The 11,959-nt window shown below is 47.8% G+C and overlaps 1 protein-coding gene across 1 annotated transcript; it reads right to left on the minus strand.

Annotated features, from left to right (window-relative positions):
• Positions 1 to 4,298: 4,298 nt before the first annotated feature.
• On the minus strand, positions 4,299 to 10,296 carry Krt9 (keratin 9). The gene is made up of 8 exons (XM_031352882.1): positions 9,685 to 10,296; positions 8,523 to 8,605; positions 8,248 to 8,404; positions 7,806 to 7,967; positions 7,000 to 7,125; positions 6,671 to 6,894; positions 5,631 to 6,322; positions 4,299 to 4,390 (listed from the first exon to the last, which is right to left on the minus strand). Exons 1-8 carry the CDS (start codon positions 10,294 to 10,296, stop codon positions 4,371 to 4,373), a joined length of 2,076 nt encoding a protein of 691 aa, XP_031208742.1. The 3' UTR covers positions 4,299 to 4,370.
• Between the last annotated feature and the right edge of the window lie 1,663 nt (positions 10,297 to 11,959).

Consider the following 11,959-nt stretch of genomic DNA (forward strand, 5'->3'; position numbering starts at 1 on the left):
TCACATGTTGCTCCTCCCGGAATAACTACTCTGAGACTTTAATATATTTACAAGCACCTTGGCCATACACCTTGGCTCTGTTCCTGACTTGGCCATAACTGAATTACCTTGTTATTCCCATCTTAGCGTGCCATGTGGCCAACCATGTGACCTCAGCTTTCATACACCTGTCTTCCTCCAGAGTTCCCAGAGAGAATCTCCCACATTTATTTCCCAGAATCCTCTCCCAACTTCTAATCCTGCTTCCTCAGCTCATTGGCCTTTTATATTGACAGGTGAATGCTTTTACATAGTACACAAGAGCTTATCTCCACAAACGGGTGCTGAAACAGTAGCTGGGAGCTACGTCCTGACCATAGGCAGATAGACAGAAAGAGAGAGACTGGACCTGGTATGAGGTTTTGAAACCTCAAAGCCCACCCTCAGTGACACACTTCCTCCAACAAGGCCATACCTACTCCAACAAGACCATGTCTAATCCTAGTGCCATTTTCTGATGACTAAGCATTCAAATGCTTATTCAAAACCACCACAGTTCCCGGGTCCCCTGACCATGAAATAGCACAACCCACAGTGGGTGAGTCTTCCCCCGCCCCCTGTATTTGTTACTTTCCATCGCTGTGACAAAATACCATGACCAAAATCAGACTAAGGGAGAAAGACTTCATCTGGGCTAAGATTTCCAGGAGAGTCCCTAAGGGCAGGGGAGGCTGGCTGGATCAGGAAGCTGAGAAACCACTTCTTCAGAGTCAAAGAGGAAGCAGAGAGAGCAAACCTGAAGTTGGAGCAGAGGTTTAGTCTATTCTCATCATGGTGGGGAGCATGGCATCATGCCAGCAGGCACTGGAAAAGTAGCTGAGAGCTACATCCTGAACCATAGGCAGAGAGAGAAAGAGAGGGTTTGACACTTCATGCTTCATCAAGGCTCCACCTCCTAAAGGCTCCGTGACCTCCCTACGTAGCACCATCAACTGGGGACCAAGTGTTCAAATGCCTGAGCCCATGGGGGACATTCCCATTCAAACCACCACACTATGCCACACTAGCACAACCAAAATACTCCTCCAAAGGCCTCCCCAGAGGGCCATCTCTCCAATAGTTCTAGTCTGCTGCATCGTCACTGAACACTAGTTAATACTGTATTTGTACTTTTTCCTACCAAATTCTGCAAACTCGGGGCCTTAAGAAACATCTTTAATTATTACCCACAGGATTACAGGTGAGACCAGATCCCCTGCAGTATATCAAAAGGCCCAAATCAAGGTGAGTTCTCACCTAGACACTAAAGTAAAATCTGCTTCCAAATGCTTTGTTGCTTTTGGAAGATGTCAGCTAGAAGCCTGAAATTCCCTTTCTGGAGAGGGCCTTCTGCAGGACACCTTCCAAAGTCCTCACCATATAACCCCTTTGATCTTCAACCGCCACTGAAATCTCATGATTTAGGGCCGGCAAGATGGCTCAGTGGGTAGTGATGTTTGCCTCCAATCCTGACCACCTGAGTCTGATTCCTGGGACCCACACGGTGGATGGAGAGAATCAACTCTTCCAAGGTGTTCTCTGACCTCTACACACATGTTGTGGCCACAGACACACACACACACACACAATTAGCAAATATCATAAAGAATTTTTAAAAGTTTTATTCTTCAATTCTAACTTCTATGACTATACAGGAAATGGTTTATTATAGGGTGTGTGTGTATGTGTGTGTGTGTGTGTGTGTGTAGTGTGTGTATGCATGGACACATGTGTCTCAGTGCATGTATAGAAGTCAGAAGATAACTGAATCACTTCTCTCCTCCTACCATGTGAGTTTCAGGGATCAAACTGAAGCTTTCAGGTAAAAGATCAAACTGGAGTCACAAAGCTTTCGGGTAAAAGCCTTTAGCCACTGAACCACCTCTCCAGGAGTCTCCCTGTTTGTGTTCAGACAGAAGCACCTTAAGAATCTCCATTTCAAAAGATCAATATCTTTAACATCTTAGTTAACAAAGTCTGAACATTAGGTAGGCTCATGTTTAAGTAGGAGGAATTATGGGTACCTCAAAGTCAAGGATCATGGAGACATCTTAGGTGTCCATCTAACATAAGGTCTATTCAGGATCCCCTTGAATCAGGCAGGCCTGAGACCACAGTGAGATTAGCATGTCTGACTTCCAGGCGCAGACGCTGCGATGAAGCAGACCCTCTCTGACTTCAGATAAAGTCTTCAGATCTGAGAGCCACCACAAAAGTAGTTTTGGCTGTCCTTCAAACTACCCTACTGGAGGGAACCCGTGGAGAATCTCCATAGAGACAAAGTACTTCTAGCGAGCCCATCTAGGGACACGGAAGCTAGAAAGGATTTCGATGCCTCCAGCCTGGGACAGAGACATCAAGGGAACTGAAAGGAGCTGTCCTTGCTGAGGCTTGTCAAAACTGTGCATTCCTGGGGCAAATGTTGTCTTAAACCTTGGTGTGGTGTGTCCAAATGTGACCCACAGGCTACATGCACCCCAGGATAGCAATAGATATGGCTCAATACAAAACTGTAAACTCCCTAAAAACATGAGATAATTTTGGCCCCTTTTTATTTGTGACTTAATTCTTTAGCTCTCTAGAATAAACTTTATTGATGATGAAGTCAATCTGTGATATCAAACGGTTGAGCACTGGACTGGGGAAATAGTTCAGTCAATAAATTTTTTGCCTCAGAAGTATGACCATCAAAATTCTGTCTCCATCTTGGCATGGCAGCCCACATTTGTAATTCCAGCACCGGAGGGGTGGAAACAGCTAGATCCTTGACAGATGTGCCTGGGGCATCAAGGGAATGAAGAGGAGACAGAAAGACAGACATCCAAACACACAGAAAACCTGGTCAGATGGGCAAAGTCTCAGCTAGAGAAACCTCAGCACCTCAGAAGCTCACGTTTAAACAGGAGAGAGTATGGGTGCCCAAGGCCAAGGGTCATGGGGAGAGCATGTTAGGCGTCCATCTAACACCGTGCCATCTAAAGAGTTAAAGAACTTCATTGTGAGTTGCTTTATTGGTTTTGTTGTTGTTGTTGTTTTGTTTTGTTTTGTTTTGTTTTGTTTTTTCAAGACAAGGGTTTCTCTGTGTAGCCCTAGCTGTCCTGGAACTCACTCTGTAGACCAGGCTGGCCTCGAACTCAGAAATCCACCTGCCTTTGCCTCCCAAGTGCTGGGATTAAAGGCATGAGCCACCACTGCCCAGCTGAGTTTATTCTTAACACAAGTTAAATGACAGAAAAATTAACCAACTCTTTTCAAAAATAAATTCAGTTAGTTCTCTCTGAACCTCTGTTGATGCCTAATATAAGGAACTTAAGGCCAGTCTCCCTGCACCTGTAAATCCCAGCCACTCAGGACGCTGAAGCAAGGTCATAAGTTCAAGGCCTGCTGGGCTCCAGAGAGCTGGGGGTGTGACTCAGTGCTAGAGTGCTTGGTTAACAGGAGCAAAATAGATTTAATCTCCAGGAGGACAACATGAGAACAAGGGGCTGGAGAGATTGCTCAGTGGTTAGGGATGCTTGCTACTTTAGCATCAGGCCTCGATTCAGTTCTCAGCACCTACATCTGGTGGCAATCCACCACCACAATTCCAGTTCCAGAGGATCTGACACCCTCTGGTCTCCACAAGTACCTATAGGCACATGGTACACATGAATTCATACACACACACACACACACACACACACACACACACACACATAAATAAATAAAAGCAGTTAATGAATCTATAAGAAAAACAAAGAAAAGGAAGCATTAAAAAGGGAAAGTTTAGGGAGAATGTAGGAGCTCAAATCATGGCATAAAGGTGTGGTAAGGGGACAGACTATGTGACAGTTGGTCATCTCCCTTTTTTTAATTTGGTCCATGGTCTCAGCCTGCACGGGCTCACTCCTGTTCAGCATGGATCTTCATCCCCTTAGTTAATTATCTCTGGAGATATGCTCACGGACACACCCAAATGAGCACTACTATCTCCCAAGAGAGTCGCAACTCAATCAAGTTCACAACCAACATCAAACATCACGCTACTTCATCTCAGGGTACAAACACCTCAGAATCCAAGTTTAATTTGCAATAGGAAAGCTTTATTAGGAAGTCAGGACAAGGAAGGGAGTGGGGTCACCCCCAGGACGCAAGGAAGAATCAAGTTCTCCCCAGCCCTGAAGCCTCCCCAGCAAGGAACAGAGCCATTAGATGTCCAGAGGCACAATGCCAACTCCATCCAGTTCCAAACGATTACCCCAGCTTGTTGCCAGCTAGTCTTGATGTCAGGATGCAGTAAGAATGCTTCATGTAGGTTCTGCTCTCCTGGGGCAGTCTCCACTGGGGTCGGGTGGAGAAAGTGAATCAGGGGTCTAGTATCGAATCTTGTGGTCTGTGGTGGGGCAGAAAGGAGAGAACAGTAAGAAGAAAGACTTAGGGTGGTGACTTGAAGAAGAAATTGGGAGCAAGAAACCTAGATCTCATAGAGCTGGAGGAACCTGAGATCAGAGCACCGTCATCATGAAGCCTGTGGCCCCACCTAGTTCCCCATCTCTCCTGTAACAACCCTGAGTTTGGAGAGCCCATGGACTGGACCCTTCATCACCCCACAGCATTGGCAGTAAATTATTTGCCTACCCAGACAAAGATAGCACCAACCTCATTCCTAGATTCACACCCATGCCCCTGCAGAGCAACTGGACATTCAAAATCCATACGATACCTTCTAAATGAACAGTTCCCTGATTCAAAAAGGATTCCTGGAGCTGCATATTACAGCGTTGTTATCCACCCACTTACTATAACTTCATATTGAATTTTTTAAAAAAAGATGAAACCATAGCTTAGAAGGCAGTGGCTTTATTTATCTATTTACATGGGCATTTTCTGCCTCCATGTCTATGTGCCTGGGGCTCTCAGACATCAGAAAAAGGCATGGGATGCCCTGGAACTGGAGTTATGGATGGTTGTGAATTACAATGGACGCTGAGAATTGAACCCAGGCCCTCTACAAAAGCAACAAGTGCCCTTAACAGCTGAGCATGTCTCCAACCCAGATTTTTAATTTTTACTGCATTAAGTTCAATTTGTAAATAGAAATTATTTCATGGTGTAGAGACCACCTCCCCTGCATGAGTCCTTCTTAGAGGCAGGTGATGGCACCTGAGACACACCCTCCTTCCCACAGTTTGCACTAACTATCACTGACCCCTGTGTCTCTTTTCCCTGTGCTGTTACTAATCTAGGCCTTACCTAATAATGGCTGAAGGCACTGACCATGGAGCCCCACAGGGCTGAGCCCATCATTTGGAAATTACATGATCATGAGGAAACAATTTACTCCTTCTGAACCTCATTGTCCATAAGTAAAACCTACCAATGGGCTACAATAGAAATGTGCATGACAGTTCAGTTTTCAACCCATCTCCTCTAACTGCTGAGACTCAGATCATGTGCAGATTTAACTTCATCCACTGGTCAACTTAGAACCAAGTGCGGGTCTATACGACTCGAAAGACTTTTCTAAAAATCCATTCTGTTCAGAACACATAGTCCTGCCAAGATGTCCAAAGATACACAGAAAAGGATAGTTGCCTCATGTTCATGAGGCTGTGGATTCAGCAATCCCTTACCTTGCGAGTCATCATCGCAGTCGGCAGATTTTGAGGAGGACTGGGACTGAGATGGCCTTCTATTTCCTCCACCACTTCCTCCTCCATAGCTGCCTCCACTTCCTCCCCCAGAACTGCTTCCTCCACCATAGCTGCCTCCACTTCCTCCTCCATGGCTACCCCCACTTTTGCCACCATGGCTGCCCCCACTTCCTCCTCCAGAACCACTTCCTCCACCATAGCTGCCTCCACTTCCTCCTCCATGGCTACCCCCACTTTTTCCACCATGGCTGCCCCCACTTCCTCCTCCATAGCTGCCTCCACTTCCTCCCCCAGAGCTGCTTCCTCCTCCATAACTACCTCCACCTTTTCCACTGTGGCTGCCCCCACTTCCTCCTCCATAGCTGCCCCCACTTTCTCCTCCATAGCTGCCCCCACTTCCTCCTCCATGGCTGCCCCTACTTCCTCCTCCATGGCTGCCTCCGCTTTTTCCACCATGGCTGCCACTGCTTCCTCCTCCATAGCTGCCCCCACTTCCTCCTCCATAGCTGTCTCCACTTCCTCCTCCATAGCTGCCTCCACTTCCTCCTCCATAGCTACCCCCACTCCCTCCTCCATAGTTGCCACCACTTCCTCCTCCATAACTGCCACCACTTCCTCTTTGTCTTCCTTTGCCACTTCCAAAGCCAATTTGTCCAGCTCCAGAAGATTCACTGAGGATAAAGGAAAACACAGAGATACATATACAAGGATGAACCTGGACAGAATCAAGACTTAAGTGTGAAGTGAGGCATCCTAGCTGGGAAGAAAGGAGCCTTCCTTTCCCTGGAGCAGAAGGTATCCCCTTTCAATGTTACCATTCTCCTTTCCAAAGCTCAAAAGCCTCAAAAGGTTCCCCCCAAACACACCCATACAGATGAAACCCTCAACCCATCAGACTCCTTACATACAAGAACTTTTCTAGATGCTTCTATTCAAGAAGGCTAGAAATGGTATCAGAAGCCTAAGGGGACTCCTCTGAGATCTACGCTGTAGAATCTACAGGACTCCCGAGGACCTACAAGTCTTGCTGGCCGCCTTCAAGGAGACTTCGGTAAGTCTCAATTTCTTTCTCCAGACGTGTCTTGATGCTAAGCAGAATGCCATATTCCTGGTTCTGGCATTCAGTTTCTGCCCGGACCTCAGCAAGCTGGGCCTCCACTTCACTGATCTGTTCCTGGATCTGCTGCAGCTGACCACAGTACCGGTTCTTCGTGTCTTCCAAAGCCTTCTCCAGGGCTGATTTCTAGGAAGCAAAAGGAAACTTCAGGAGGATGTCCCACTCCTTGCCCCTCCTAAAGGTTCTTTCTGGGCCCTGTCCTGACAGTGAATCTGGAGCAGGACTACCAACCGTGGTAAGCTGAGTCTGCAGCTCGACATTCAGCTCCTGGATAGTGTGCTGGAGCTGAGACACTTGCTTCATGTTGCTCTCCATCTCTTGGCCACTATTTGTCACTTGCTGCTCAATCTGGGTCATCTGCAAACCAAAGTCTCAGTTAGGGACAGACAAAATCAAAAACATCTGTGGAAGAGACTGTGACTCACTCACCGGGCTCTTCACCTTTAGAACCAAGGCTAAGACCAAGCCAAGGATATACTACCGAGTTCCAGGCCCCACTGACCAGGTTGACCAGTTCTCCAGACACCATATTCCCTTTCAGTAAGGTTTCAAGGCCTTTCATTCTTGTCTCTAACCCCCTTTGTAGTCTTATTTTCTTATTTACATGCAGAATGGCATGCCTTTATCTATCACACTTTATTCCAAGCTTTGGAGACCAGAGAAGAAGGGAGCAGGCATGGAACTCAGTACACTGCAGAAAATGCTAGATTTCTCTACTAGAGTTTTATATCACACAGGACTATAGTGAGTTGCCCACTCCCTGGACAACACACATTAATAAACTATGAGCTCCTCAAGGGTGGCCATATTATTTGGATCACCTCTGAGACACTAGATCTTCACCTACAACTGGTACCACTCCACAGTTGTGTCTCTGTGGTAAATGAAGAAGGATGCACAGCATCCATTGGAGGATGAAAAGATAGATAGAGCTATGCTAAGAGATGAAGAGGCAGAAGGATGATGAAAGGGGTAGGGAATGAAAGGATATCTGAAAGGTGGGTTAGGAAACTGAACAGGAAGCCAGCTCTGCTCACCTTGGACTCATAGTGTTGTTCAATGTCCTGGCGGTTCTTGGAAATGAGCTGTTCGTATTCCTCACGCATTTCATTGAGGACCTGGGTGAGATCTGTGCTAGGAGCAACATTTATCTCCACATTAACATCTCCATCATTCTGGCCTGTCAGCTGGCTCATCTCCTGCAAGGAAGAAGAGGACATGAGGTTAGAAGTGGGACCCTTCTTGCCATCTTTCAACCCTCTCCTGCCAAGTCCACTCAGAATGCAAAAGAGGAACATCCTTGTGAAATCAAAGCACAGCTACCATTGCAGGCCACCTGTGAGGAGCTAGAAGTGTCCCCTTCAAGAGTGAAGAAGAGGGCTTTCTCTCTCAGTCCATGCTCCACAGCACCCCCTAGGATCTCTGTCGTTCTATTCCTCCCTGTTCTATACCCACCAAGCCACAATACCAATAACCTACCTCCCTGTGGTTCTTCTTAAGGGCCTTTATCTCATCCTCCAAATTATCAAGCAGTATCTCCAGATCAGATTTCTCCATATTCAGACTATCCAACACCTTCTGCAGGCCATTAATATCGCCTTCCACCCCATGGCGCAGACTCTGCTCCATCTCAAGCCTGCAGGCAAGCCATGGGTACAGAGTGATCAAGAGGGCACCAGATCCTACTAGGACCTCCAGAGCTCTGAAAATTGGGTGGGGGAGGGGATGACAATAGCATAGGGGAAAGGACTCACTTAACCCTGAAGTCATCCAGAGTCATGCGAGTATTGTCCGTGTCCACGAGTATTTTGTTGTTCCTCACTGTGAGATCCACAATCTGAAAGGCAAGTTTGCATAATTAGCCCATGCTCCCCTGACATGACCAACTTCAGAGAGAGGAAGAGACCAGACGTAGCCAGCAGAGGGGAGAATCCCATCAAAGGTATTCAGGAAACAAGAGGAGTTCTAACATCAGCTTGTATGCTACACGGCACCCACACAGCCTTCAGCAGACGTGCCCAGTGTTGCCTTCACTCATTCAGCAAACATTTCAACATCTGCTGCAAAGGCAGTGTAAGGTCTAAGACAAATCCCAAGGAACCCACCGTTGACCTCCAAGTCCAATTTCAAGAGAGTCATGAAGAGGAAAGATGGCTTTGGCTATCCTGGAAAACCAGGAAAGACCTTGGGAAGGAGATGACAATTGAACTAGGTCCTGAAGGGTGGCTAAGATTGCATGTGAATAAATGGATGGAAGAAATCTGCAGTTGGAGAAACAGAACATTCATAAATACAAAGGTGTCAAAGCAGGAGGGATGAGTGAGAACAGTAAGGAACCCAACTGTGGACTCCTTTGCTGCGGAAGCTGGATGTGGGATATCACCGTGATGGCTCAGTGCCACACAGAGGGTAGCCACCCACTTACATTAGCAGATAAATAAGAGGATTGCAGGTAGATGGATGGATGGGTGAGTGGATGGGTATCATCCTCACAACCAGAGAGTCTCTCTATCACTTGATCAACCACCCTGCATACCTGAGTCCGAGATACCTCAGAAGATTTAAGCGACCAGCCCAAGAGAAAGAATAAGACTAACTTGAACCCAGGTCAAAAGAAAGCTACAGTTAGGTACTAGCCTTGCTAGTATTAATCCAGGCTTCCTCCCTGCTATGGCCAAACTCAGAATGAAATATCAGAGTTCAAATCCAAGCCCCTAAGACCTTAGAAACCAAAAGAAAGTCCGCTTCAGATGAAAGTGTAGTTTCTAAAAGATGGTTCTCTGGTAGGTCTTTGCTTGGACTCTAGAATCTCACCTTTCTGTGAGAGAGGTTGAAGAGGGGAGGGAAGCAGGGAGAGAGGGATAGAGGGAGGAAGGGAGGGAGACGGAGAGACAGAGACTTGACTCTCATACATACTCTGTCCTTCAGGTCTTCGATAGTGTTATAGTAATGAGAGTAGTCCTTCTGGAAGATTCTGTGCCCCTTCTTTGAATACCATTCCTGGATCTGCTTCTCCAGGGTGGTGTTGCTCTCCTCCAGTTCCTGTACTTTATCCATGTAAGAGGCCAGGCGGGAATTGAGGTTCTGCATGACGACTTTCTCATTGGTGTTCAGAATACTGCCTTCACCGCCGCCTCCAAAGCCACCCCCAGAGCCACCACCAAAGCCACCTCCAGAGCCACCACCAAAGCCACCCCCAGAGCCACCACCAAAGCCACCTCCAGAGCCACCACCAAAGCCACCTCCAGAGCCACCGCCAAACATACCACCGTAACTCCCTGTACTAAAACCCCCTCCATACCCTCCACCATAGCTAGAGCCAAAACTGCCACCACCTCCACTGCCACAGGCCGAAAAGCCACCCCCACCAAAGCCACTGGAAGAGCTAAAGCGACCTCCTCCTGCACCAGCCCTGGAGGAGCGACTGAAAGAAGACCGCATGCTGCCTCCGCTGCCCCCTCTGCCGCCTCCTCCTCCACAGCTACTACTGCTGCTCCAGAAAGATGTGGAGATCTGTCTGCAACTCATGGTGCTGCCTGCCGGAGTCTGTAGGCAGGAAGCGGTCTCAGGGTTGCTGGGTACTGAGCCATCCCCGGAGCTGCCTACTTATACCCCCTGTTGAAGATGGCACGCCTGGGTGTGTCCTCACTCTGTGCCAGCTTCCCCCCATAGACTCAGAGAAGGTCTAGGACATGGGAGCAGCAGAGAAGCCCCAGGCTCTGCGTCCCATGGTGAGTGCCCGTCAGCAGCCCAGCCTCTCTCCATTGTGTGAGGTAATTTGAAGATATTAGGCTGTCAAGGGCACCATAAATCAGCCCTGCTGATGAGGGGCTGACCTATATCCTACAGTCTGGCGTCTGGCTGACCTTGACAACAGGCCCAAGACTCAGCCCTCTCAGTAGCTAAGATCAAAACTCCCTCACCGTTGATTGTCACTCTCTAAACTCACCCTGCCCATACCTGGTGGTCACTGCGGGCTGAGATGGGAGCCTGGGACAGAAGTTCCTGTGAAGGCTAGGAAAAGTGCAGCCGCTGCCCACTGGGAGCTGCCATGGTAAACAGAAAGCCAAAACCTGCCCTGGTGATGCCCCCATCAGATGGGAAACCCAGTTGTTACATCCTTTAGACTGACAGGCGAGACAGGGCTGTGCTCTTAGGACGTGCCAGTTTGCTGAGAGAGTGCCATGGCCAAAAGATGAAGAGAGATGTGTAGCTGTGCATCCTTCAGGGTTCCAGAGCAGCATATAGCAGTCACATGGAAGACTATGGGAAGAGAGCAGGCCAATAAGTACTCCTGCTACTGCTGGAGACCTATAACAGGAACACGATGGGCCTGTCTGACCCCATTGTGTGTACGTGCGTGCGTGCGTATGTGTGTGCATGAGTGTGTGTGAGTGTGTGTGTACATGTGTGTATGTGTGTGTGCGTGTGTGTATGCATATGTATGCATATGTGTGCATGTACATGTGTGTGCAGGTGAGTGTGCATATGTGTATATGTGTGTATGATGTGTATATGTATATGGTGTGTATGTGTGTGCATGTGTGTATATGTATATATGTGTGTATACATGTGTATGTATGTGTGTATGCGTGTGTGTGTGTGTGTGTGTGTGTGTGTGTGTGTCATAGGCATGTGTGTACTTCCTTTGTCACTCTTCACCTTATTTTTGGAGGCAGGGTCTCTCACTAATCTTGGTGCTCACATCAATGTTACATCAAGACCTGGCCAACAAGCCACAGAGATGCTCCTGCCTCTGCCTTCCCAGTACTAGGATTACAGTGCACTGTGTGGAACTACACCACTCTGCCCAGCTTTATACATAGGTTCTGGAGGTCAAACTCAGGTCCTTGTCCTTTCACAGCAAGCACCCTAACCACTGAGCCATCCTGATTCTTTTGCAGAGTCCAGAAGTTTCACAGAATTTCCCTTGGTTGAGTGCCTGTCTTATGTTCAGCCCTGAAGGTAGCAAGGTACCATGATGTGACATCCTTGCTCCTGCTAGAGCCTCACACTTATTCTGGTCACCAATGCCAAAAGAGAATGGTAAGGTGGCTGTGAGCTTTGCTGCCAGATCACCTGGGCATAATCCAGACTCTGTGCCCCCTGACTGTGTGATGACTTGCTCTCCCACACTGTGCCTCTGTTCTCTCCTCAACAACAACCAAACGAACAACAAAAAAAAAAAACA

The sequence above is a fragment of the Mastomys coucha genome, unplaced genomic scaffold, assembly GCF_008632895.1.
Source record: "Mastomys coucha isolate ucsf_1 unplaced genomic scaffold, UCSF_Mcou_1 pScaffold5, whole genome shotgun sequence".
Taxonomy (NCBI): domain Eukaryota; kingdom Metazoa; phylum Chordata; class Mammalia; order Rodentia; family Muridae; genus Mastomys; species Mastomys coucha.